This window comes from Moschus berezovskii, chromosome 2 (assembly GCF_049115385.1).
Source record: "Moschus berezovskii isolate FMDL1 chromosome 2, NW_MosBer_1.0, whole genome shotgun sequence".
In the NCBI taxonomy this organism is placed as follows: domain Eukaryota; kingdom Metazoa; phylum Chordata; class Mammalia; order Artiodactyla; family Moschidae; genus Moschus; species Moschus berezovskii.
This window is the reverse complement of record NC_142461.1, coordinates 15,356,453-15,382,114: the sequence shown is the minus strand read 5'-3', so window position 1 is coordinate 15,382,114 and position 25,662 is coordinate 15,356,453. Positions and strand designations below refer to the sequence as shown.

The window sequence follows — 25,662 nt, the reverse complement described above, 5'->3', positions numbered from 1 at the left end:
TGGAAAGGAAAGTTTACTTTATTTCCAGCAATGCCAACAATGGAGGGAGGGGGACGGCAGATGCCTGTCCAAAGGCAGAATCCACCCCACTGACAATCAGGGGGCAAAAGCTTTTATAGATGGAGGGAGGGGCTACATGTAGAAACAGTACAGTCAGCTCTGACAGTCCTCTTGAAATTGGTCACGTAGTGGTCTGACCAGCATCAATTTGATTGTTTTAAGTAAAACTAATCTTCAGTTCCTTCTCCAGGGCATGAAAGGGAAAAGTGCAAGTGAAGTCACTCAGTTGTGTCCAACTCTTAGCAATCTTCAGTTCCAGGCTCTCTTTTCTTTCCTGTTTCTTAACGCCAAATCTCGGTGTTGTGGCAGCTTTATGTCATGGCTGCAGTCTGGGCATCATGTAGTTAACTTCTTCCACCTGGTGGGAGTCTCACTATCTACAAGACAGTTCACAGGATATGGCTCAGAATTTTATCTACAGTCCTTGAGAAGGAATAAAGTTCCTTGACTTTGCTTAATGACTAAACTATTATTATCTGGTCTCCTTTGAAGGTTTTCCTTTCTTTCATTTTCTCACTTCTCTGATTAAACTTACTCCTTTTCTAAAAAATTTAGATCATATATAGTTTTATTTTTGTGTCTGACTCTTTGCGACCCCATGGACTGTGGCCTGCCAGGCTCCTTTGTTCATGGGGATTCTCCAAGCAAGAATACTAGAATGGGTAGCCTTTCCCTCCTCCAGGGGGTCTTCCCAACCCAGGGATCAAACCCAGGTCTCCCGCATGGCAGGCGATTCTTTACCAACTTAGCCACAAGGAAAGCCCAATTTGTACTTACTTATTTTAATTCATTGGTTTTATTTGATTATGTTTATTAATTTTTCTGTAGTTATATTAAACTCATTCTTGGGCCAAAGTTTTTCTACAGACAAAAGGCAGATGGAGGCTGTGGGGGAAGGAACATAGTGTCCGGCTACATTTCATTGTCACATGGAATCTTGTAATTGATCAATCCCCAAGGCAGTGTCTTGGCTCCAAACAATACCAGAAATGCTCAAAATCCTCGTGAGATGTGTCCACAGTTATGTTAGCTAAGAGATCTCTCAGCATGGCAGAGCACCCAGTCTGCCTCATTCTACCAAGGCAGGGGATTCTGGCTGCTCTTAATCTGCAGGTTGCCACACCCAATACACACTACAGACCAGTAGGTGTCGTTGCCCCTCCTCTTCTGTTCAAAATGAGATTGTTTATTTATAATGGCTTCCTTACCCCTTCGTCAATGTACCAAGGTGTTAGAGACTGATCAGATTTATTGCTTATGGCAACCCACTCCAGTGTTCTTGCCTGGAGAATCCCAGGGACGGGGGAGCCTGGTGGGCTTCCGTCTATGGGGTCACACAGAGTCGGACACGACTGAAGTGACTTAGCAGCAGCAGCAGCAGTAAAATTATTTACCTGACAATAATAAACCCCTCAATGTTAACATAAATAATACCCTTTTTGATGAAAAGTAATTACATTTTGCAAATCAAAAAGATGAGTGAAATGAATGACATTGTTTGACATTTTTGCAAATCTCTTTAATGTCTGACTTAATAAAAGGCAGTTAGAATTCCCATATCTGCTTCTTTATTCAATATATTGAGCTGTGTTGTTTTGGTGGAAGTATATAAAAAATATTCAACCTCGTTTGCTTGTCTATTCGTTTGTTAGAGGCTGTTTGAGCTTCCCAGGTAGCTCAGTGGTAAAGAATATGCCTGCCAATGCAGGAGATGTGGGCTCAACTCTGGGGTCAGGAAGATTCCCTTGAGTAAAAAAATGGCAACCCACTCCAGTATTTTTGCCTGGAAAATTCCATGGACAGAGGAGCCTGGTGGGTTACAGTCCATGGGATCTCAAAGAGTTGGACACAACTGAGTGACTGAGCACATTTGTGTTTTCAGTTTGGAGTTTTACAAATAAAGCTGCTATGAATGTTAAAAAATAAATAAAATTCAGCCTCACACGGGTATGTAACTGGAAAAAGGAGGAGTATATTAAAAGGATATTCAGATAATTGTGAATATTCCTCCTTGATTCTATACCTAAACTTGACAAATGACAGTTTTGTAAAATTTAGTTTCCATGTGGAATCTGAAACCATTATTGGTCAACTTTTCATTACATTGGTCTGGGACTTCCCTGGTGGCCTGGTGGTTAAGAATTCTTCAGCCAATGCAGGGGATACGGGTTCAGTCCCTGGTCTGGGAAGATCCCTAATGCCAGGGAACAACTAAGCCCATGTACCGCAACTACTGAAGCTTGTACACCCTAGGGCCTGTGTTCTGCAACTTGAGCTGTCATGGCAACAAGAAGTCCATGCACCACACCCAACGAGCAAGCCCCCCAGCTCACTACAACTAGAGAGAGCCCTCCCTTCACAAAGAAGACCCAGCATGGCCAAAAAATTTTAAATAAATTTGAAAATGGGCAAAAAACCCCAAAACATTGGTCTGTCTTGCACTTTGAATTCATTCTTTACTTGTGCATGATTTTGTACCATCACATGTTAGTCACCTGCAAAGTATTGGTTCACTAAGTTACACAGATCTTCCAAATGTTGACACATTTCGTTTTACAACATAAAAATATCATATATGTTAGTGTCACCACTGAAAGTCTTTAAGTATTGGGAAGCTGCTAAACTCACAGCAGTGGATACAAATTTTCCAAAAATCTAATTTTCACTCAAAAGCTCAACTTTCTTCTTTGACAGCAAATATTGTCAATTTTTTCCTCTTGAATTGACAGCTCTCTTCCTTCATTTTAGAGAAAATGTCTGCAAAAAACTACATTTGCATAACCATAGTATGTCTTTCAATCCTTCTCTCAAGTAGAAATGGTGCTCATGAAGAAAAGCAGCTAGTTCAGCTTGCAACTCAAACAATTGCACAAGTGCTTTTCCTGGAGACAACCATGGTACTTAGGCAGACAGCAGAATTCTTCCCATTCTGTCAAAATATTTAAAAGAAATATACTCAAGGGTGGAGAGTTAATAAAGTTAATAATTTTTACTGCTTCATCAAGTCATTCTTAAGTGAATCTGGTATATTTACTTCTGTTGCTGTGCGTGCATGCCAGTTCAGGATACGATGTCTACAAGGGTGGCCTGAAGTCCTGCCTTGTTTAGTGCTAAGGGGCCAGTTATTTGACCTGCCATTGCTTTTCCACCATCAAAACCACAAAATAACATCTTAGAATTATTATAAAAATAGTTTTGACTTCACAGACCCCATAATAATGTCCTGAGGATCCTCAGAGGTTTGCAGGCCATGCTTGGAGAACCACAATCTTAATGCTTTATTCATCAGTTAACAAATATGTATCATGACAGCATATTAAAAAACAGAGACGTCACTTTGCCAACAACGGTCCATCTAGTCAAAGCTATGGTTTTTCCAGTAGTCATGTACGGACTGTGGTACTGGAGAAGACTCTGGAGAGTCCCTTGGGCTGCATGGAGATCCAACCAGTCCATCCTAAAGAAAATCAACCCTGAATACTCATTGGAAGGACTGAAGCTGAAGCTGAAGCTCCAATACGTTGGCCACATGATGTGAAGAGCCCATTCATTGGAAAAGGCCCTGATGCTGGGAAAGATTGAGGGTAGGAAGAAAAGAGGGTGACAGAGGATGAGACGGTTGGATGGCATCACTGACTCAATGGAAATGAGTTTGAGCAAGCTCAGGGAGATAGTGAAGGACGGGAAAGCCTGGTGTGCTGCAGTCCACGGGGTTGCAAAGAGTCAGAGATGACTGAGAACTGAAAAACAACAAATCATGCTCCTACATTTCCCTGACACCAACCCAGGTCTTGAGTTCTTTGTTGTTGCTGCTGTTTGTTTGTTTTGATCTTTGGCTATGCGGGGTCTTTGCTGTTATGCACAGACTTTCTCTAGTTGCAAAGAGTGGGGCTACTCTTCATGGCTGTGGGTGGGCCTCTCATTGCAGTGGTTTCTTTCCTTTGTCGCGGAGCACAGGCTCCAGGGTGGACGGACCTTAGTAGTTGGGCACCCTGGCTTAGTTGCGCCACAGCGCATGGGATCTTCCTGGACTAGGGATTGAACCAGTGTTCCCTGGATTGGAAAGGAGGATTCCTTTCTTTTAAAAAATTTATTTTAAATTGAGAGGAAATTGCCTTACAATGTTGTGTTGATTTCTGCAATACACCAATGCAAATTAGCCACAATTATATATATCACCTGCCTCTTGAGCCTCCCACCCCTCTAGGTAATCACAGAACACCAGGCTGGGCTCCCTGTGTTATACAGCAACTTGTCACCAGCTCCCTATTTTACACATGGTAGTGTATTTATGTCAATGCTACTTTCTCCATTCACCCCACTCTCTCCTTCCCCCACTGTGGACAGGAGGATTCTTATCCACTGTACCACCAGGGAAGTCCCCAGGCCCTGAATTTTGGATGGTGAGTTTTATATGAAATACCCAAGGCCTCTGCTCTCATATGGCCACATTCTAATAGTAAGAGCAGAAAATAAATCAATAAATAATAAGGTTATTTCACCTAGAGAAAAGTGCCTTGGAGAAAGTAAAACTCTGTAGTCCTTAAGCTTTATTTAGTGATATATGTCAATTATTTCCCATTAAAATTAAGGGCAAAAATAAAAGAAAACTAGATAGTTTAACAGAAAGAGACTTGGGGATAAATTACCTTCATGGGTAACTATGGTATCCAAAAATCCCCTTGCTTGTTTAAATTTAAATTTTTTAACTAAGTAAATTAAACAATTCAGTTTCTCAGTCACAATAGCCACATTTTAAGTATTTGATAACCATGTGTGGTTAGTGGCCACCATATCGGAGTGGATTGCCATTTTCTCTTCCAGGGAATCTTCTTGACCCAAGGATTCTTTACCGCTGAGCCACCAGGGAAACCCAGTGGCCACCATATTGACAGTACAGATACGGAGCATTTCCACGATGGCAAAACTTTCTACTAGACAGCATTGATTTACAAGTGAGATAGAGAAAACCTCCCTGAAGATTTGAGGACAGAGTAATAGCAAAGATCCTGAGAAACTCTACTTTGGCACCTTGAAAGAAAAAAAGAGAGGGACTTCTCTGGCATTCCAGTGGTTAAGACTTGGTGATTCCAATGCAAGGTTCGGAGGTTTGATCCCTAGCTGGCGAACTAAGATCCATGTGCCACAGGGCGTGGCCATGTGATTTCAGACAGTGACTGCAGCTCTGAAATTAAAAGATGCTTGCTCATTGGAAAGAAAGCTATACAAACCTAGACAGCATACTAAAAAGCAGAGAAATCACTTTGCCAGCAAAGGTCTGCATAGACAAAGCTATGGTTTTTCCAGTAGTCATGTAAAGATGTGAGGGTTGGACCACAAAGAAGGCTGAGTGCCGAAGAATTGATGTTTTCAAACTGTGGAGCTGGAGAAGACTCTTGAGAGTCCCTTGGACAGCAAGGACATCAAACCAGTTAATCCTAAAGGAAATCAACTCTGAATATTCCCTGGAAGGACTGATGCTGAAGCTCCAATACTCTGACCACCTGATGTGAAGAGCCAACTCACAGGAAAAGATCCTAATGCTGGAAAAGATTAAAGGTGAAAGAAGAGGGCATAGCATGAGATGGATAGATAGCATCACCAACTCAATGGATGTGAATTTGAACAAACTCTGGAAGATAATAGAGGTCAGAGGAACTTGGTATACTGCAGTCCATGGCGTCACAAAGAGTCAGACATGACTTAGCAACTTAACAACAACAACAAAGCTGGAAAGATAGGAGAAGGGTGTCAGAGTGCTGAAATGCAAGTCTTAGAGTTAGTATGGTAATTGAAAATGACAAGGTCAAGGATTTGACCTTAGAATGGGGAGTTGAAAACTAGACTTAGAGGTCCGAATCCAGGAGAGGGAAATCAACTAAAAGACCAGGGCTTCCCCAGTGGCTCAGTGGTAAAGAATCTGCCTGCCAATTCAGGAGACCTGGGTTTGATCCTTGGTCAGGGAGGATCATGCCATGGAGCAACTGAGCCCCTGCGCCAAAACTGTCGAGCCTGTGCTCCAGAGCCAGTGAGCCACAATTACTAAAGCCAGCACACCCTAGAGCCCAAACTCCGGAACAAGAGAAGCCACCACGATCAGAAGCCAGTGCACTGCCTGCACTGCCCCCACCCACTGTAACTAGAGAAATGCCCTTGCAACAATGAAAACCCAACACAGCCCAAAATTAATAAATAAATAAAATCATATATAAACAAAAGAGATGAAGAGTGAACAGCTACAGCAGTAGGAGGAAAATCTGAAGGGTGCAGAGTCACAGAAGCATGTTTTAAGCAAGATGTTGTAATGACCTTGGTTGACTATTACTGAGACATCTAAGACAAGAACAGAAAAGTGACTGCTGGATTTGGCAACATGGCAAACATGCATGTCCACGGCAGGAGCAGGTTCAGTAGAGTGCTGAAGTTAGAAGCCCACAGAGAATGAATGGGTTGAAGAGTGATGAAATTTGAAAAAGTAGGAAGGGAGTGGAAAAATGAGTGGTAACTGGAGGGCAGGTAGAGTCCAGGAAGGTTTTGCTTTGTATTGTTTTAAGAGGGAGATACATAGCAGTTTGGGCATTGATTGGAGTGATCCATTGATAAGGAGAGAGTTCAGTCTTGGAAAGGAGCAAAAGTGGTCTTCCCTAACGGTCCAGTGGTGAAGAACCCACCTGCCAATGCAGGGGACCTGGGTTTGATCCCTGGTCTGGGAAAAGTCCACATACCACAGGGCAACTAAGCACATGAGCCCTAGCTACTGAAGCCCACCCGCCCTAGAGCCTGTGCTCCACAGCAAGAGAAGCCACCGCAATAGGCCCACGCAACGCAAGGCCTCTGCAACTAGAGAATAGCCCCAACTCTCTGCAACTAGAGAAAGCTCAAGTGTAGCAACAAAGACTCAGCTCATACAAAAATAAAATAAATAAATAAAATATTTTTAAAAAAGAAAGGAGCAAGAAGACTTCATTTATGATAATAGGGAAGAAGGCAGAGAGTGTGGGTTCTTATTCTGGATGTAGTGCTATAATTATGAGAAAAGCTGCTCTGAACATTCAAGTACAATTTTTTTGTGTGAATATATGTCTTTATGTCTCTTGAGTACGTACGTAGGTTTTTCAAAATACCTGGACCATTTTACATTCCCACCAGCAGTACCTGAAGGTTCCAGTGTCTCCAGGACCTAAATTATCTTGTTATAGATTTTATCTGAATTCTACTACTGACCAATGATGATGAGTATCTTCATGTGCTTATTGGCCATCAGTACACCTTCTATTTAGGCTTCTCAGGTGGCTCAGTGGCAAAGAATCTGCCTGCAAATGCAGGATACACAGGTTCAATCCCTGGGTCAGAATATTCACTGGAGGAGGAAATGGCAACCCACTCCTGTATTCTTGCCTGAAGAATCCCAGGGACAGAGGAGCCTGGCGAGCTCATCATGGGGTCACAAAGAGTCGGACACTAAGCACACATACACACGCAAACCTTCATTAGAGAAATGTCTCTTTGAATCCCTTGCCTGCATTTCGGTTGCCTGTTTTTACTGTTGAGTTCTTAATAGTTCTTTAGTATGTTAATAGTATGCTGGATGCTAGACCCTTATCAGTCATATGCTTTGCAAATATTTCCTTTCAGTCAGTGGGCTGGCTTTCTTGATAATGTCCTTTGAAGTACAGAAGTTTTGAATTTTGATGAAATCAAACTTATCTTTCTTTGTGCTTTTGGTGTCATATCTAAGAAACCATTCTTAATCCAAGGTCACAAAGACTTATGCCTGCTTTCTTCTAAGAGTTTTGTTGTTTTAGCACTGATCTTTAGGTCTTTGATTCATTTTGAGTTAACTTTTGCACGTCGTACACGGTAAGAGTCTGATTTTATCTGTACGTGGACACACAGTTGTCCCAGCTTTATTTGTTGAAAACACATTTTTGTCTACCTTGAATCATCTTGGTACCCTTGTTAAAAATTAGCCAACCATGTGTATTTTTATTTCTGTTTTATTTTTGGCATCTTTATTTTTGGCCTCTCAATTCTATTCCATGAATTATTATATCTAATGCCAGCACTACATTGTGCTGATTACTCTAGCTTTATATAATAGTAAAATTTGAAATTGAAATATGTGATTCCTCCAATTTGTTTCTTTTTCAAGATATTTTGGCTTATTCTAGACTTCTGCATTTCCATATGAGTTTTAGGATCAGCTTGTCAATTTCTGCCAAAAAAAAAAAAATAGCGGCAACTTTGATTCTGAGAGAGATTGCAATGAATCTGTAGATCAGTTTGGAGAGAACTGCTATCCTAATAATATTAAGGCTTACAATACATGAATGTGGGAAGTCTTTCCATTTATTTGTCTTAATTAATTTCTTTTATGTGACTGATTTTAAGCAGAAGAGTGACATGATCAGGCTTCCCTGGTAGCTCAGTGGTAAAGAATCTGCCTGCCAATGCAGGAGACACTGGTTTGATCCCTGGTCAGGGAGGATCCCACATGCCGAGCCCGTGTGCCACAACTACTGAAGCGGTGCTCTAGAGTCTGGGAGCTGCAACCACTGAAGCCCGTGCAAGCTGGAGCCGATGCTTCGAAACGAGAAGCCACTGCAATGAGAAGCCCGCCCACCACAAATGGAGAGTAGCCCCTCGCTTGCTACGACTAGAGAAAAAAAGCCCAAACAGCAGCAAAGACCCAGCACAGCCAAAAATAAAATAAGTAAAATCTACCAAGAAAAAAAAAACAGACTGGATCTTTCCAAATCCTAAAAAAGAAGAGGAAGAAGAGTGATATGATCTGACTTATACTTTAGGAAGATTACTCAGTAGTATGAAAAACCAGCTGGGGGGAAGAAATGCTGCATGGACAAGGACAGTAGCAGCAGAGACAAGGAGGAAGCACTGGTTACAGAAGTGTCTACGATGTAAATCAGCAGGACTGGACAACTGACTTACACAGAAAGAGAGGAAAGCGTAGAGTGACTCCCAGGTTTTTGGCTTGCATACATTGTGATGCCACCTACTGAAATGGAAAACACAAGAAGCAGTCTGGGGGCAATGTTGGTCCATGTTCAGCACGAGGTGACTGGACACCCAAGTGGAGAGGTAACATCACTGGATATTTAAGTCTGATCCTCAAGGAAGCTGACTAGTCTGGGAGAATCATCAAATAAAAGGGGAGCCATGAGACTACATGAAATAACCAATGGGACCTACAAAGGAAGCAGAAAGGATGACCAAAAGCTGATGACAAAAAGTCCAAAACGGAGACCGAGAAGGAACAGCCAGAGGCAGGAGGAAATCCAGGGAGGAGGCGGGCAGCAAGAGTGTGCAGAGAGTGACTGGGAGCGGCGCCTTAGGGACTGAAGTGTGCCATCGGATGCGGCGTGGTCGGCGGTCACTGGGGACCTGGATGAGGGCTCTTCCAGCGGAGGGCCGAATCGCACAGCTGTGGACTGAGGAGGAGATGGGAGCCGAGAAGACGGAAACAGCATGTCAAGGTAATTCATTCCAGAAGTTTGGAGAGGAGGGGAGAGAAAGTTAAAAAGCAGTAACTAGAAATGTAAAGGGAGCCAAGGGAATGTGTGTTTTTTTAGGATAGAAGAGACTTGGGTATGTTTATTGGCTGATGGGAAAGAGTTGGCAGAAACGAAGAGGATGAGAGATGAAGCGTGGTCCACGTGCAGCTGGAGGAGTGACTGGGAGAAGGACTAGGGCGAGTGGATTCAGAACAGTTCTTTTCAAATTATAACACGCATCTAAATCATAAATCGTAATTCTCCCCTCTTCTCTCCACCTTCAAAGCCACCATCCTGGTCCAAGTCCAAGTCCCCTATACTTCTCATTTCTCACTTGGACAGCTGGCCTTTAGATGCTCAACCTTGTGATGTAAGTTTGGTGTGAAGAGGCCAGGAGGGGGTTAACTGAACAGAAGAAAGCAGAATGGGTCAGTGGCCCCTGGGAGGTCCGAGTACGAGGCCATGGGAGTATGCCGCAAGGGAGGCTTTTGTGGGATGCTCGAGGCTGGGATTTCAAAAGGGACCATTCAAAACCTGAACCCGGAGAGAATAACTGGGGTCATGATGAAGGTCAAGGGAGGGTATTAGAAGGTCCTTCACATGGATGAGCAAGACATGAGGAATGATTGCCAGACCTAGATCTGGAAACCCAAGTCCTTGATAGACAGAAGTAGGTGACACGGAGGGCAACAGACCAAGGCGATGAGAAGGGGTGGCAGAGTAGAGCCAGGTGGCAGGAGTCACAGAGAATCAGAAAATTACATAAGCACTTAGGAAAAAACCCACCAAAATGTGAACCATGTTTATCTGTGGGGGCAGAGAGGGTTATGAGTAGCTCCAATTTTTTCTTTATACTTTCCTGTTTTTCCTCTAAGTTTTCTACAATAATTTTTTTTTTTTTAATCTCCAGTGGTTAGCACTCCACACGTCCAGTGTGGGGAGGGCGTGTGTGGGGGGGTGATGTTTGATCCCTGATTGGGGAATTAAGATCCCACATGAACTCAGGATGGTCTAAAAATAAATGAATACATAAATAAAATAAACAGAGGTAAAAGCTGGGAAAAATACAAAGAATAACAAATCCCTCATTCATACCACATAGACTTGGTCACTGTAAACACGCCTAAGTCCCCTTCAACCACCTCCTCCTCTCAGACAAGCTTGATTACTTGGCTTTTTGTGTGTGTGTGTGTGTGTAAACTGAATATGGTAGGGTGTGTGTGTGTGATCATTCTACTTACAGGTGGAATTGTTCTAATAACCAGGGAGGGAAAAGCCTTGCTAGGATGAAGAGGACTCACTCAGGGACTGGAAGCCTGAACCCCTTCCCAGCTGAGCAGCCCTATGGGGAGGACCCAGAGTCCAATTTGAATGTACTAGGCCACACCTGGTTGTTAAACGCTCTAGGGAAGACAGAGAATTTCTATTTGTATTTCTCTGGCTACATTTCAACCCACTCTCATATCGTTTTACCCCTCAGAAATCTGAGGAGGCTATCACTATCTCCATTTGACAGATAGGAAAACTGAGGCTTGGAGAAGGACAGTGAGCTCCCAGAGTGTCATAGTGAGTTGGCGGAGCACAGGGGGCTAGTTCTCTAGTCTAGGCTTCTTCCCAGAACCCCAGAAACCTAGGCCAGTGTGCAGAAGAGTGGGGCATAGGCGAGGGACGCTGGTCAACTCAGATGAATGGACTTTGGCCACTTGGCAATAAGGAAGAGAAGTGGTGATAACTTCAGGTGGCTAAGGCTAGGCCATGCCCAGGAAACTGGATCAGAGGAGCAAAAGGTGTGTGGTTCCTTCCTCAGAGGTCCCAGAGAGCAGGCCCACTCCCTGGAGACTATGCCCTCTCGTCCCCCACCTCACTCAGAAGCAGCCTTCAGAGTTACATAGATCTGGATTCAAGTCTCAGTTCTACCATTGATACCCGCTGTGTGCTATCTGAAAAGCCACTTTACCTTTCTGGGCCTCAATTTTCTCATCTGTAAAACGGAGTAATAATATTTAACTCTCAGTATTGTTCTAAGGTTAGAAAGAGAGAACTTTCTTTTATTCGTTTGTAAGCAATGACATTTAAAACGTCTGGGTCCCCAGCCTCATTCCAGACTGCTCCAAATGGGCTCAGTGTCAAGGGGACTGCCTGACACAGATAGGGAAGCCACAGACATGCACACGAGTGAGATTTGACATTGGCTTTGCAGTGACCACACACACTCTCCAGGGCAGTCCCTGGGAGATGGACTTGGTCATCTGTAAATTGTGTGCCCCGCACACAAGGCACAGGCGTCAGTGGATAGCTGGTGTTAGATGCATCAAGCCAGCTCCTGCCCTCAAGGCCACTGACCAGTGGGGTGCAGCGTGCAGACTGTGAATTGATGCTGCCTGGAGACCATAGAAGTGCCTCCCAGAGGCCTGCCTGAGGGCCAGAGCACAGGCAGGCAGCCACAGCCCCGCCACATTAGAGAATACGAGCAAAGAGACCCTCTACTCCACCACTTCCCCTGGACACCCTTGCTTGAGCCCATTTCTACATGCTGAGGATGAAACAAAGGAGGACTCAGGTCACACTGGTACATTGAAGAGGCGCAGTAACCAGCAGCCAGGAACAGGACAGCTCCTGTTACGTGCTCCTGCTAGCTCTGCACTTTTTCTGTAAACATACTCTGCAGGGTTTTCAAAGCTCTTTCTCACCCTTTTTTGTACTTCACCACAACTCGGGGCTTCCCTGGTGGCTCTCATGGTAAAGACTCTGCCTGCTGTGCAGGAGACCCGAGTTTGATCCCTGGGTAGGGAAGATCCCCTGGAAAAAGGAATGACTACCCACTCCAGTACTCTTGCCTGGAAAATTCCATGGACAGAGGAGCCTGGCTGGCTGCACTCCATCAGGTCACAAAGAGTTGGACATGACTGAGCGACTTTCACTTCACTTTCACGACTTTAGGGGACAAGAATTATTATCCCGGATTTTCTGAGAGAAGAGAACAGAGGCCATCTCCAACCACACCCCACAAGTAAAGTGCCTTGTTCAGTGTGGGGCACAGAAGGATCCTAGGCCGGGGCAGCAGGAAACGTGATTTACCTGCGCTCACGCAGTAGGTCGAGGTCAGCCCCCCAACCCCCACCCCGATCCTCCAGGTAGCTCTCTTTCATCACTCACCGTGGCATCTCCCCACCCTATAGAAAGAACTGGATTCCCAGCCTTCACCCAGGGGCTTTCCTGTCCATGCGCCCACCGGTCAGGACACCATGCACCAGGCCCCCATCTCACTCCCTAGCCTGGACGATCGCAGCTCCTCTAGGCCTCAGTTTCCATCTGTAAAATGGGCATCCCTGGAATGGGGTGGGCTAGAGGAGTCGGTGGCCGGGCGCTGGCCGGCATCCGAGGCCGGTGCAGGCGGGTGGGGCCCGCGCTGTGAATCAGCCGGGCGGGCCTTGGAAGGGCTGTCCAGCCGGTCGGACCGGCCCAGGATGTAAATGAGCCGCCAGGGCTCTCCCGGGGCCGGGTCGCCCAGGGGGTGACGGGAAGGGAGGCCGGCCGGGCGCCGGGAGCTGGGGCTCCCGGCGGGAAGTGGGCGCGGCGCGGGCTCTGTAGGGCGCGCGGCGGCAGCGGCCCGGGATGGAGTCCCGCTGAAGCCGCCGCGGGGACGCGGCGCCAGAGCCGAGATGTGTCTGCGCCTGGGTGAGCGCCGGGGTGGGGGTAGGGGTAGAGGTCGAGGGATGGCCCGGGAGGCCCGACCCCGCCCCAAGTCCTCCCGCAGGGGCGGAGCACTGCATGGGCGCCCGGACCCCCGCGGTCCAGGCCACCTTCTCTGCGGGTCACTTTCTGCTCTGGGCCTCAGTTTCCCCGCACTGAGCTGGCGAGAGGTGGGCTGCTGGTATCTTCCCGAGGTGGAGTCGCACCTTGCCCGCTTGCACTTTCCTTTCTTGCGGAGGAGGGACCCCCCAAGATGCCGGGAAAGCAACGCCCGCTCCCCAGAAGCCAGTGCGAAAGGAGGGATATCCAGAGCCCAGGGAGTTCTGAGCCCTAGGCTGCCTGCCCTTGGCTCCCTTAGCCTAGCAAAGGGCTCCGGTTTCCCTACCCTCTGCTCCCCAGATCCAGACAGAGGAGTGAGACAGATGGGTCCCCTCTCCTCACTCTCTGGACACAGTGATGTTGCTCACGGCACAGGACAGATCTGGGGAATCCCTACTCTCTAACCGAGAGAACTTTTGAGCTTCGGTTTCCTCATCTGTAAAGTGGTGAGGGTAGCAGCTCCCCCTAGGACCTTCCTGAGCAGAAGGACTGCCCCGGGACTCTGTCCAGTGCTCCAAGCACAGCCCCATGCTGGCACTGTACCTCCGATTCGACCAAGTCTGGGTCCTGGGATGCTGTTGCTCATGAGCCCAGTTGGTGTGTCTGGGTGGCCAGGGAGGTGGGTGGACCGGGCGAAGTGGGTCAGGCTCCTGGGACAAGGCTGCCATGCCCCTTCCTGTTGGACCAGCACTTAATCTTCATGACGCCATCCAGTCCCGCGGTGGCTGTCCCGCCCGTCGACTGCCCTCTGCTTCTTCTAGAAGTGGTACAGTTCCAGAGCGTCCTGCAAGCTGCAGGGGTCTCAGAAACCGGCTAGGCCAACCCCTTCCCATTCTACCTCTGGGGAAAGAAACTGGGGCCCAGAAAGGAGAGAGGCTGGTCTTGAAGGGCTGTGACTAGGTAGCTCCAGCCCTCCCTGCTCCCTGGAGGCCTCCTCTTGGCATAGGACCCCCAAGAACATCCCGCCTGGGGATTCCTTCCTTCCTACCCACACTCCCTTCCTTTTTTTCTTGCTGCAAAACCCCCACATATGAAAGATGACCCAATCCTCCTTTCTGCCACATTGTGGTCTGGGAAGGGACTCAGAGGCTCCACAAGGAGCAGCTAAAGGAAGAAGGAGGGGCTTGTTTAGTTCTAGGGGCCAGGCCAGCCTTTCGGGCTCACAGAGCTGGCTAGAGTGAAGGGGCTGGTGGGTCCAGGGGCCATGATATGCAGAGCCAGGCACCATAGGGCACATTCCAGCTATCTGGAACCGGGAGGAGGGCTCCCTGGTCCTGGGGGGTGTGCAGATAGGAGCTGAGCAGCCACTTGTGGACACTCAGATAGTATTTGCACATGATGTTCTTTTGACCCCAGCCTCCCTACCATGCTGCATCCCGGCCCAGTGTCCTTGCACTCTCCTTTCCCATCTGTCTTCTCATGGGGACCCTCTTGCCCCACTGGGAAACAAGGGTTATTCTTCCCATTTTGCAGATGGGGAAATGGAGACTCAGAAGTTTGAGTTTCTTGCCCTGAGTCTGTTCAGCAGTTGTGAGCTGAGTCCCTCCTGTGTGCCAGGTCCTATTCACCACACTGAGTGCTGCATAGTACCTGATCCCTGCCCAGTGAACTGGGAGCTCCCTGGCGTCCAGACCAGGGACCATCAAGCTCTCTATGGCGCCTCAGGGCCTGGCACGGAAGAGGCGCTCAGTGAACACTGATGTAACAAATGAATGGATGAAAAAAATCGGGGGATGCAAAGCTGAGAGGATTGTGGGTCTAGAGCTAGAGACCTGGGTTCAAATCCTGACTGTGCCACTCATGACCCTGAACACTAACAAAGACTATTACCCCTTATTATTAAGTACCACCTGTATGCTATTCCAACCTTATAGACCCAAGGACTCCCATGAAAGTAATGTGAACCCCTTTCCCTGGTAAGGAAACCGAGACTCAGAGAAGACAAGTTACTGGCCCCTAATCATCCAGAAATAGATTTAGAACCTAATGTCCATCACTCCTGCCAGGGCCTCAGTTTCCTCCTCTGCCCAGCGGAATGAGTCCCACCCGTGGCCCTGATGTGGCTGTCCCTCCCAGGTGGTCTGAGCGTGGGTGACTTCCGGAAGGTACTGATGAAGACGGGGCTGGTGCTGGTCGTGCTGGGCCATGTGAGCTTCATCGCAGCTGCTCTCCTCCACGGCACCGTGCTGCGCTACGTGGCTGCCCCCAGTGACGCTGTGGCTCTGCAGTACTGCGTGGTCGACATCCTCTCTGTCACTTCTGCCATCGTGGTATGGCCAGGCTGGGAGGATGACTGGCAAGAGGGGGCTGGCAGGGTCTTTGATGAGTCCCCAACCACAGCCTGGGGTGGGCAGGCAGAGAGCCCTGAGAACTCACCCCTATTCCACCACTACCAACCAGACCAGTCACCCAAGCTCTCTTTGCCTCAGCTTCCTAGTCTATAAAATGGGAATGGTAACACTGTCCACCTGAGAGGGTCCTGATGAGTACTGAATGTGATCATCCACATAAAGTGCTGAGCACAGTGCCTGGTACATAGTTAGCACTCACTACTGCAAGCAAGGATTATTATTGCAATAGGGAAATAGTCAAGGCACTGTTGGACAGAAGGGAGGAGCATCAGCTCAGCTTGGGAGTATTCACAGAGATGGAGGCCCCTGAGGTGGGTCTTGATGGATGAATAGGAGTTCAAAGATGATATGCTACAGTTACCATAACCCCAATAGGAAGCCTGCTGGGGCCAGCAGGTAGGAAAGGAAACTGGGATGGCATTTCAAGTATAGAGGATGGCAGATGCAAAGGTGTGGAGGTGGGAATGGATACGGTCTCCTCTGGAGACACTGAAAAAGTCAATTTGGCAGGAGCTTTAGCATTAGGCCTAGACTATCATAAAATGGGCTTCCCTGGTGGCTCAGACAGTAAAGAATCTGCCTGCAATGCAGGATACCTGAGTTCAATCCCTGGATTGAAAAATACCCCGAAGAAGAGAATAGCTACCCACTCCTTCATAATGAAATGAAAGTGAAAGTGTTAGTCTCGCTCAGTAGTGTCTGACTCTTTGTGACCCTACGGATTGTAGCCTGCCAGGTCCTCTGTCCATGGGATTCCCCAGGCAAGCATACTGGAGTGGGTTGCCATTCCCTTCTCCAGGGGATCTTCCCGACCCAAGGATTGAACCCAGGTCTCCAGAACTGCAGACATTCTGCAGGCATAGCCATCAGGGAAGCCCCAGACTATAATACAGGCTCAATAAATAGAAGCCATGGTTATGACTGGATGTCAGTACCTGGTTGATGAATATAAGAATGAAGGGGTCTGGTATTCTCAAGTTCACAAAACCCTTTCCCAGCTGTCAGCAGCCTTTGGGGAACATTGTCACATCAGGGTCTGAGTTCCATCCCTGCCACCTCCTAGCTGAGGGACTTCTTTCTCCCTCTAAGCCTGTTCCCTCCCCTGCAAAGTGAAGCTCAGAGAGCTTGCTGGCCTCAAGCCTTGGATAAGCAAGGATCAGAGGCCCCAGCAAGTAGAGGAGCCTCTGCCAGTGGGATAGAGCTAGGCTGTGCAGATATGTGCAGCGTCCTGTTATTGCCCTTTGCTCCTCTGACCAGCGTTGTGAGGAAGGCAGTGAACCCAGGGTTGAAGGTCCACCAGAGATGGGCTCTGGGGTGGACCACTTCAGCCGTGCTCTTATTTCCTCAAGTAATCCCCACAGCTCCCTGCAACATGGGGCTGCTCTTATCCCCACTTTACAGATGAGGAAACTGAGACTCAGGGATTCGCTCAACCTCCTGCTGACACAAAGAAGCCACCCTAGATGTGAAACAATGTGACCGACACCAAAGTCAGTGTCCTTTCCATGAGCTCATTCTGCTGAGCAGGCTTAGCCCAGACAGTGTGAGACACATACTTGTGGCTGCACAGCAAATTATAGGCATTAATGGGCCCTCCAGAGTCTAAGCTGCCTCCTGTGTGTCCAGCCCAGGCCTGATAAAGTGAGGGGACTGAAGGAGGGAGTCTGGCTGAGTGGAACCCAAAAGATCCAGAAGGCAGCTGGTGGGCTTAATAGTGGAGCCGCCCCACCTATTGGGACCAGGGTTGTTTAGGGAGGCCTGCGGGAGGAAGAACCCAAGCAACTGAAGAGGAGCCGGAAGGGCGTTCCTGAGAAGGCGCTGTGTAGGTGGCATCAAGGTCAGGCCCTGCGTGGGTGTCCACATCCAGGGTGATGAGGGAAGAGCCTGGGCCAGGGTGGAGTTGAGAAACTGATGGGACAGGGCCAGGTCACTGAGAGCCTGGGAGTTTAATGTACTCCTAGGGATTTGGGATTCTACTCCATAAAGTGTCCTAGGCTATTTTAAAATAACAATGTTGTTATTTTTTAGTTTCTTGCCAGTGGAATTACTTAGTTTCTTCCAAAACCTTTTCCACTCCAGGGAGACATGTTATGTATATCCTGTGACATGGCTCCACGACCCTTGGGATATAGAGGTTTGAGAAACATAGCTGTAGGCAGTGGGGAGTCAGGGAAGGTTGTAGGCAGGGAGTGACTGTGTTTTAGAAGCATCACTTCGGGGCTGGACCATGAAGAGACAGCGCCCCTGAACAGATGGAGGAAGTGAGATCAAAGCTAAGCAGGGGGTAGGAGTTAGAAGGGCTAGAGCTGGCAATGATAGACTCTTTATTGGAGAATGGCCGGACCCCCTGCCCATTCTCCCCCAGAGAGGGGAGGGGGCAGAGCTGACTTGAGTCTCCCCCACAGGTCATCACCTTAGGCATTGCAGTCATCGTGTTGTCACGCTACCTCCCCAGCATCCCCCTGGTATGTGGTACCTCCTGGGATGGGTCTGCGGGGGTTGGAACAGCAGCTACCTCCAAGGGTGTGGCCTGCTTGGAGGGCATAAGCTGACCCCATGGGGGCTAGAGCTGCCCAGGGGGCCAGGCCTGATGTCCAATGACCAATGGTCTTCTCCATCTAGTGCTGGGCAGTGTTTAGCTCGAGTGTGGCCTGTGCACTTCTCTCTCTGACCTGTGCTCTCGGCCTCTTGGCTTCGATCGCCGTGACCTTTGCCACCCAGGGCCGGGCACTGCTGGCTGCCTGCACTTTTGGGGGCCCCGAACGCCTGGCACTGGCACCCGACTGTCCCTTCGACCCTACACGCATTTATGTAAGTGCTTAGGCCTGGGCTGGGGGAAGGGAAGGGGGCGACCAGGGGCTCATCAGAGGTGGGAAGGGTTATTGGAGTCCCTCCCTTCACTCTCCAACCCCAAGTGACTATCTCTGCCCCTTTCCCCCTCCTGCAGAGCTCCAGCCTGTGTCTCTGGGGCATCTCATTACTGTTCTGCGTGGCAGAGAGTGTGTTTGCTGTCCGCAGCGCCCAGCTCGCCCACCAGGTGCTGGAACTGAGGCCCTGGTTGGGGAAAAGCAGCCATCGCATGGTAAGGCGTGCTACCCAGCACCCCCCCAAGCCCTGAAAACTCCCCCATATTCCCTGGGAGCCCCTGCTTGGGGGCTCAGGCTGATCTGCCCCCACCCCTCTGTAAAGGGCCCCCACCTTGAAAACTGAGGCAACAGTCTTCTCCCCCAGGACAAAAGGGAGAACACAGAGGCTCGGAGAACTCAGCTCTCCCAGCTAAGTCACACAGCTGACACTTGGCTCTCCTGAGCCCCAGGATGAGTCTTGAGCAGGAGGAGAGGTATCTGGACCGGAACTGGGGGTACTGCAGGCATACAGCCTCGCTCTTGCATAGTAGAGAGTAATGGTATCCTTTCACCCTAAAGATCCTCCCAGGCCTCCCCTCCTCCCACTTCCTGGATGTCCTGACATCCAAACCCAGCCCCAGCGGGCCTGGCAGCCTCTGGTGCCTCCACAGATGCAGGAGAGTCCAGAGCCCGTGGAGGACCCTGACCTGCCAAGCCGCTCTAGCTCCCGGCCCGTGACCCTCTGATGGCTGATGCCTCCTTCAGGCCCCGTGGCCCCCGGGGCCCTGCAACCAAGTCCGCACTGCGATCAGGCCAGTATTCCTGGAGCCAGCCAAGAGGGCTCAATGGCCACTCCAGGACCCGGGTGAGGTTTTCACCCCTCTCCTCCAGCCACCCAGCCCGCTGCACTGAAAGGAGACTTTATTCTGAAGTCATTAAAAAGAACAGAGATGCTCCACGTGGGCACATGCAGCAGGGGAGGGGTGTGGCCAGGGGGGTCTGTTCTTTTCCAAACAGGACGCTTTGGGGTAGGTGGGGGCTCCAGTTGTGTCTGCCCATCTGTCTGTGGGTCTTTGTGTGTATCTGAGAAATACACAGAGGGGTCTGTGGGTCTGTGTTCATCAGAATGCCAAAACGCAGGCGTGGGTTCCTGGGCCTCACAGCTAGGGGGCCGGAAACAGGAGGTTTCCCTCTTGCATCAGGGCCTCCAGGCCAGCAAGGGCAGGAGCAGGCGGGGTTGAGGCCCTCCTGCCAGGAAGGATGGCTCAAGGATGGTTTCTCCTCAAGCCCCTAGGCCTCTGGAATCCTTCCCTCCCCTCCAAATAAAAAGACAAGCCCCTTACCTGGGTGTGATTCCCAGCTCCACCAAGGCTGAGATCTACAAGGGTCGGGGTGCAGGTGGGGGAGCTTGCCCCATGGTTGGGGGAGGGAAGTCTGGCCTAATGGCTGGAGGGTGGAGGATACAGGGGAGGGGAGAGTGGCTTAAGTCCTGATATCTAGGTAAGGGAGGGCTGACTCTGAGGGGCAGACCAGGCCAGAACCCTTGTCTCTATCATTGGGGAAGGCTGATAGTGCCTCTTGGATGGATGGGGTGAGGGGGTGGGGAGAGGGTGCTAACCACTTGCTGGCTTGGGCCTTGGGGGGACAGAAGGGTTCCATTCCCCATAGCCCCCCACCAGAGTGCAGACCCTGGGGGTGGCCATCTGCCCCCCAACCTGGATAGACACAAGGGGCGAGGAAGCTGAGAGCCGGGAGGGTCAGTGAAGGCGGGGAGGGGAAACCTGGCTCCTCTCGCTCAGAACTGGGAGGCGCTGCTGGGGTCGCACTGCAGCAGACGCACGATGGACGGGTCGCTTTTGGCCCCGCGGATGAACTCCTCCAGGGACAGCTTGCCTGCGGGGCGATGGGGGGCAGTGATGGGGGGAGAGGGCAACAGCAGCTAGGGGTGGCCGAGCAGAGCTGCGGCATAGGAAGGAAGAGGGAGTGGTGCCTGCCGCGCCCGCCCCTGCCTCCTCACCGTCGTTGTTTGTGTCCATTTGGCGGAAGATTTTCTCGGTCCTCTTTTCCGGGGTCGACTCGTCCTCCGGCATCTTCATCACGGACGAAACCATCTTGTAAATGGCCTGGGGGGCAGGTGGGGAAGGCAGAGCTTGAGGGGAGCCTGCCGGAGCCCTCCACCCCCAACTATGTCCAAAAACGCCCGCAGGTGCGCTGACGAGCACCGCTCCCACCGAGAGGGGCCGGCGGAGGCATGGGGAGCTGGGGAGTTCTGGAAGGAGTGATCGGGAAGGCTTCCCGGAAGAGGGGGCTATGGGGGCGGTCGGTCCCTGACCAACTTCCTCTGGAGCGTTCGGTGGGAAACGAATTGCTGGCAGGGGAATTTTCATGCACAAAGGCCTCGCAGAGAGCAGCTCTGAGTGGGCACTGGGGCTGGCTGAATGCAGGGGGTCAGGAGAGATGTTGGAGGACATCGGGGCCCAGATGGCGAAGGGTCCGGGACGCCCAGCTAAAGAGTCTGTGCCAGACGCCGAAGGTTCCCAGTTAAGCACCAGGTTAGAAGAGCCGCTTCTCAGAAACTTCGGGGCTCCTGCGATGCCACTGTGGCTGGCAGGGGGCGCAGGGCCGCCCTAAGGGCTGGAGGTGACTAGGTCCACAGAGGGGCGGGGCATGTTATGCAAATAAACGCACGGACCATCAGTCGGGGGCGGGGACAGCCTGGGCAGTGGCTGGGCGGAGGACCGCAGCCGCCTGGTGCAGGAGCTACGGAGGCGACTCGAAGGAGGGGTTTTGCGCTAAATGTACACAGAGCACGTAGGACTTGGCCTGTGGGCTGGGTCCCGCAGTCCCAGAGCTCAGGGACCCAGATTGGTCGCCTCAGTCTGCCAGCTTTTTGCTACTGACACCTCCTCCGAGAAGCCTTCCTTCTCCCAGACCATAAACTTCCCTAGCTTCAAATCCAGCTTTGGCCTCCGCAGTGGTCTCTTCCGGCCTCTCGGGTCTGTTCCCAGGGCCACCTCTGAAAGCTCTTTCCAAACACAGATCTCCACTACCACGTCCCCAGCCCAGGGCCGCCCCCTCGTTCCCATGATACACAGGCCTCCCTCCAGGCCTGCTGTGCACCCAGCTCCTTCTGGATGCTGCCCCACGCTCCTTCTGCTGCCTCCCACTCCTCCTTGGGGCTCAGCTTACATGGTGCTGTCTTAGGGAGGCCTTCTCTGATGCAGGCTGGGGTCAGGGCCCATATGCTGCCCTAGCACCTCCACTGGGGACCCCCTCCAGAAGTAATATTATGCCTTTGCTCTTTGCCCCCAGCATACAGATAAGGACAAAGTACCCAGACCTGCAGAATTTAGCAGGGTGCCTGGCATCTGGCAGGGACTCCCCTGTTTAAAAGCCACTGGCACCTCCCACTGCCCTGTTACCAAGTCCAAATATTTGTCCCGTGGCATTCAAGGCACTTCACACTCTGGTCCCTGCTCTCCACCATCAGGCTTCCCCTAGTGGATGATTTTTCCATATCCAAATACCCCTCCACCTTTCAGGTTTTATAGCCTCTGTCTGAAACAATAATACTAGCTACCATTTACAGACACCCACTATGTGCAAGGTACTTTTACATACGCTATTCTCACCCTTGCAATAGCCCTGAAAAGCAGGTATTGAGCTCCCCATTTTCCAGACAAGAAATTGAGGCTCAGAAAGGAAACCGATGGCAGAGACCAGATTAGAACCCTCTCCCTCTTAGTCATTGGATAGATGATTTTGGAGTGCTAACAGCCCCTCAAAACAGGGTATTTGAAGTAAGGTTGCCTAGGAATAGCATCTTGGTTCCACTAATCACTTGCTCTGTAGCCTTGGACAAGTATATAACCTCAGTTTCCTCATCTGTAAAACAGGGAGTAATCGTATCTCCCTCATTTGTACCGTCCAGAGTATTAAATGAGATAACGTGTATAGTTGGCTACAGTAAGTGGTCAGTAAGCAGCAGCTTATACTATAATCATTACTCATCCACCGTATCCTCAGGTCTTTCCTGCCCTTCACTCCCCTGGACTCTCAAATGTCACCTTTGTACCCCATTCACTGAGCTGCTCAGTGTGGCCTGCACCGTTGTCTCTCCCAGCAGAATGGGAGCTCCAAGAGACTGAGGCAAGATCTCTTCCCTTCTAGTATGCCCACCACCTGGCTCAGGGCTGGGTCCTGAGAAGGACTGAGTGAGTGACTTCGAGAGTGACTGCTCCCCTGTGACTGGCCTTCTCCTGGGCTTCCTAATTAATTGTCTGGAATTACTGCTTGCTCATTGTTTCACTGGAGCCAACCTGTAATTAATCAGTCACTAGGGTTTGCAGAGTTCTGTCTGCGCTGGCTGTCTGGGGCCCCTGGGCTGCTGTAAAAGAAACCAGGGTCTGTCTAAATAGCAGAGGCCAGTCTGGAAGGGATCCTGAGGATGTCCAGAGAATGGTGCTGGCTTGACCAATGCCCTGGGCTTGGAGCTTCCAGCAAGGCTGAGATTTACCAGTACACACCAGTGCAACCACACTATTAGGTAAAACATGGACATTCATGTGGATTGGTTGGTATTGAGCTGTTGCCCAATCCCTGAGAGATCTTCCACCACCCTGGCTACCCCAACCCTTCCACCAGGACCCCGAGAAATCCCCACTATCCATCAACTAGAGAGTTACTGCCTGGCCCAGGGGAGTTACTAACAATCATTAAGGCTTCTTCCTAGTAATAGACATAGGGAAGACACCACATCCCAAGGTAGCCCATCCTATTCTAGCTAGGGAAAGCAGACCCAGAAGCCAAAGTCAAGAGTCCAATAGAGGCTGGATGAGTTGGGAGGGGGGCAGTCAACAGTGCTGAGGGACCAGAAGGGAAGGGATTCAGAGAGACAGAAGGAAAAGGAACAAGAGCCTGTACAAAGTAGCACATTCTGAGGATGTTGGAAAGGCCATTCCAACTGGAGTGGAGAATATGCAGAAGAGAAAACAACAACTGACAATTACTAACGTTTACCGAGAGCCAGATATATGCTGGGCCCTCTACTAGAGTTCCCATCTTGCTTTATACCCACAATAGCCTTGGGAGTAGGGGTTAACACCCTCACTTTACAGGCGAAGAAACAGAGGCTCAGGAAAAAAGTGAACAAGGAATTGACTAGGTAAAATAGAACCAGATCTCTGATGGACTGCAACGTGCTGAGGGGATGGACACTCTAGAAGATTTTTGACATAAAGTTAACATGCTGTACTTAAATTTGTCCTAAGAAAGGACATTCCTAACAGGTCCGTAAGTCGCCCTGTGAGATATGCCTCGCCATCCCCATTTTACAGATGAGCTATGTAAGAGTTGAAGCCAACTCCAGAATTGGAAGTCAGACTCCTTTAAAGAGGCAGCTCTGAGTCTTGGCCAACTTGAACCTGACTCCACTTATATGCTGTGTGACATCAGGCAAGCCACTTCACCTCTCTGAGCCTCATGGGGCTGTTGTAAGGATGTACTGAGCTTATGGGTATAAGGATTTCACTCAGTACTAGGCTCTTAGTGCAGAGAAGGCAATAGTAAGCCACTCCAGTACTCTTGCCTAGAAAATCCCATGGATGGAGGAGCCTGGTGGGCTGCAGTCCGTGGGGTCGCTAAGGGTCGGACACGACTGAGTGACTTCAGTTTCACTTTTCACTTTCCACTTTCACACATCGGAGAAGGAAATGGCAACCCACTCCAGTGTTCTTGCCTGGAGAATCCCAGGGACAGGGGAGCCTGGTGGGCTTCCGTCTATGGGGTCACACAGAGTCGAACACGACTGAAGTGACTTAGCAGCAGCAGCAGCAGGCTCTTAGTGGGCTCTCAATCAATTAGTTGGAAGACGGCTGGGTATCCAGATGGAATGTGGGCGACAGAGCCAGGTGGCCCATTCACAGTCTGTGTGATCTCAAGCAAATGTCTTTACCTCTCTGAGCATCCATATCCTCCTGAGTAAGTTGGGATCAATGAAACACAACTGGCCTGTACTCTGCAGAAATGTCAAGTCTTGAAAGACAAAGGAAGGCTGAGGAACTGTTACAGATTAAAGTGGCTTAAAGAGATAGGATGACTAAATTCAATGTGTGATCTTGGGGCAGAGGGAAAAAATGCTATAAAGAACATTATTGAGATAGCTGGCAGAATTCAATGTGGTCTGTAAATTAGATAATAACATTGTTTCTATGTTAAACATCCTGACACTGATAATCATATTATGGGTTATGTAAGAGAATGTCCTTGTTCTTAGGAAACCTATCCTGATGTATTCAGGGGTAAAGGGTCATGCTTAGAACAACAGAACGTCTCACACATACACACACACACATAATGATAAAGCTGATGCTGCTGCTAAGTCACTTCAGTCGTGTCCAACTCTGTGCGACCCCATGGACGAGAGCCCACCAGGCTCTGCCGTCCCTGGGATTCTCCAGGCAAGAACACTGCAGTGGGTTGCCATTTCCTTCTCCACAAATGTGATAAAATGTTCATTGGTGAAGCTGGGTAAAGGGTACACGGAAGTTTTCTCAACTTTTCTTTAAAGCAGAAATTACTTCCTATTAAAGACTTTTAAAAATAGGCTATACGAAGAGCACCTGCCACTCGCCTACCCACAAGGACTGTTGGGAGGGTAAAGAGGGCTGCGGGTGCAAGCTGCTGGGACCTGTGCCTGGCATTCTGAGGGGTCCGGGGGCCCACCTGCACGATCTCCAGCATCTCCTCGCGGCTGATGTAGCCGTTGCCGTCCAAGTCGTACATGCTGAAGGCCCACATGAGCTTCTGCTCCAGGCGGCCCCGCGAGGTCACGCTCAGTGCGATGATGAACTCCCGGAAGTCGATGGTGCCGTCGCTGTTGGTGTCGAAGGTGCGGAAGACATGCTCCGCGAACTTGGAGGCGTCACCGTAGGGGAAGAAGTTGGCATAGATCTTCTTGAACTCGTCCACGTTGAGGATGCCCGTGGGGCAGTCCTTGAGGAAGCCCTTGTACCACTCCTGCAGCTCCAACTCGGAGAACTCTGTGTTCTCTCGCAGGTCCTGCAGCATCTCCGGCCGCAGCTTGCTGTTTTGCTTGCCCAT

At 49.8% G+C, this 25,662-nt stretch overlaps 2 protein-coding genes and 1 long non-coding RNA gene across 8 annotated transcripts; 1 reads left to right on the top strand and 2 right to left on the bottom strand.

The window, feature by feature from the left end:
• Positions 1 to 12,947, bottom strand: LOC129537626 (uncharacterized). The gene is made up of 2 exons (XR_008682065.2): positions 12,729 to 12,947; positions 1 to 437 (listed from the first exon to the last, which is right to left on the bottom strand). It is a non-coding gene; the product is annotated as an uncharacterized LOC129537626 (long non-coding RNA).
• A 137-nt stretch (positions 12,948 to 13,084) lies between these two features.
• Positions 13,085 to 19,903, top strand: TMEM54 (transmembrane protein 54). Of its 2 annotated transcripts, none has more exons than XM_055397195.2 (6): positions 13,085 to 13,250; positions 15,441 to 15,634; positions 18,121 to 18,180; positions 18,338 to 18,526; positions 18,663 to 18,797; positions 19,233 to 19,903. In XM_055397195.2, exons 1-6 carry the CDS (start codon positions 13,235 to 13,237, stop codon positions 19,305 to 19,307), a joined length of 669 nt encoding a protein of 222 aa, XP_055253170.2. In that variant the 5' UTR covers positions 13,085 to 13,234; the 3' UTR covers positions 19,308 to 19,903. The 2 variants fall into 2 exon arrangements, with proteins under 2 accessions (XP_055253170.2, XP_055253169.2); XM_055397194.2 differs by having other exon boundaries at positions 13,096 to 13,250; positions 15,371 to 15,634.
• HPCA (hippocalcin) lies at positions 19,515 to 25,662 on the bottom strand. Of its 5 annotated transcripts, none has more exons than XR_016039335.1 (5): positions 25,285 to 25,662; positions 20,579 to 20,684; positions 20,277 to 20,454; positions 19,905 to 20,007; positions 19,515 to 19,644 (listed from the first exon to the last, which is right to left on the bottom strand). XR_016039335.1 is itself a non-coding variant. In XM_088844692.1 (4 exons), the coding sequence occupies exons 1-3, from the start codon at positions 25,660 to 25,662 to the stop codon at positions 20,357 to 20,359; spliced, it is 582 nt and encodes a 193-aa protein (XP_088700818.1). In that variant the 3' UTR covers positions 19,898 to 20,007; positions 20,343 to 20,356. The 5 variants fall into 5 exon arrangements, 2 of the variants coding, with proteins under 2 accessions (XP_088700818.1, XP_055253171.1); XR_016039334.1 differs by having other exon boundaries at positions 20,343 to 20,454; XR_016039333.1 differs by having other exon boundaries at positions 19,905 to 20,454.

What these genes read in the sequence shown, in the direction of transcription:
- HPCA (XM_055397196.2), bottom strand. Translation starts at nt 25,662, where the DNA reads ATGGGCAAGCAAAACAGCAAGCTGCGGCCGGAGATGCTGCAGGACCTG. An exon ending in AGATGCTGGAGATCGTGCAG is followed by an intron (nt 20,685 to 25,284) that starts GTGGGCCCCCGG and finishes CCTGCCCCCCAG; the next exon opens with GCCATTTACAAGATGGTTTC. An exon ending in AATGGACACAAACAACGACG is followed by an intron (nt 20,455 to 20,578) that starts GTGAGGAGGCAG and finishes ATCGCCCCGCAG; the next exon opens with GCAAGCTGTCCCTGGAGGAG.
- TMEM54 (XM_055397194.2), top strand. Translation starts at nt 15,422, where the DNA reads ATGTGGCTGTCCCTCCCAGGTGGTCTGAGCGTGGGTGACTTCCGGAAG. An exon ending in ACCTCCCCAGCATCCCCCTG is followed by an intron (nt 18,181 to 18,337) that starts GTATGTGGTACC and finishes TTCTCCATCTAG; the next exon opens with TGCTGGGCAGTGTTTAGCTC. An exon ending in TCGACCCTACACGCATTTAT is followed by an intron (nt 18,527 to 18,662) that starts GTAAGTGCTTAG and finishes CCCCTCCTGCAG; the next exon opens with AGCTCCAGCCTGTGTCTCTG.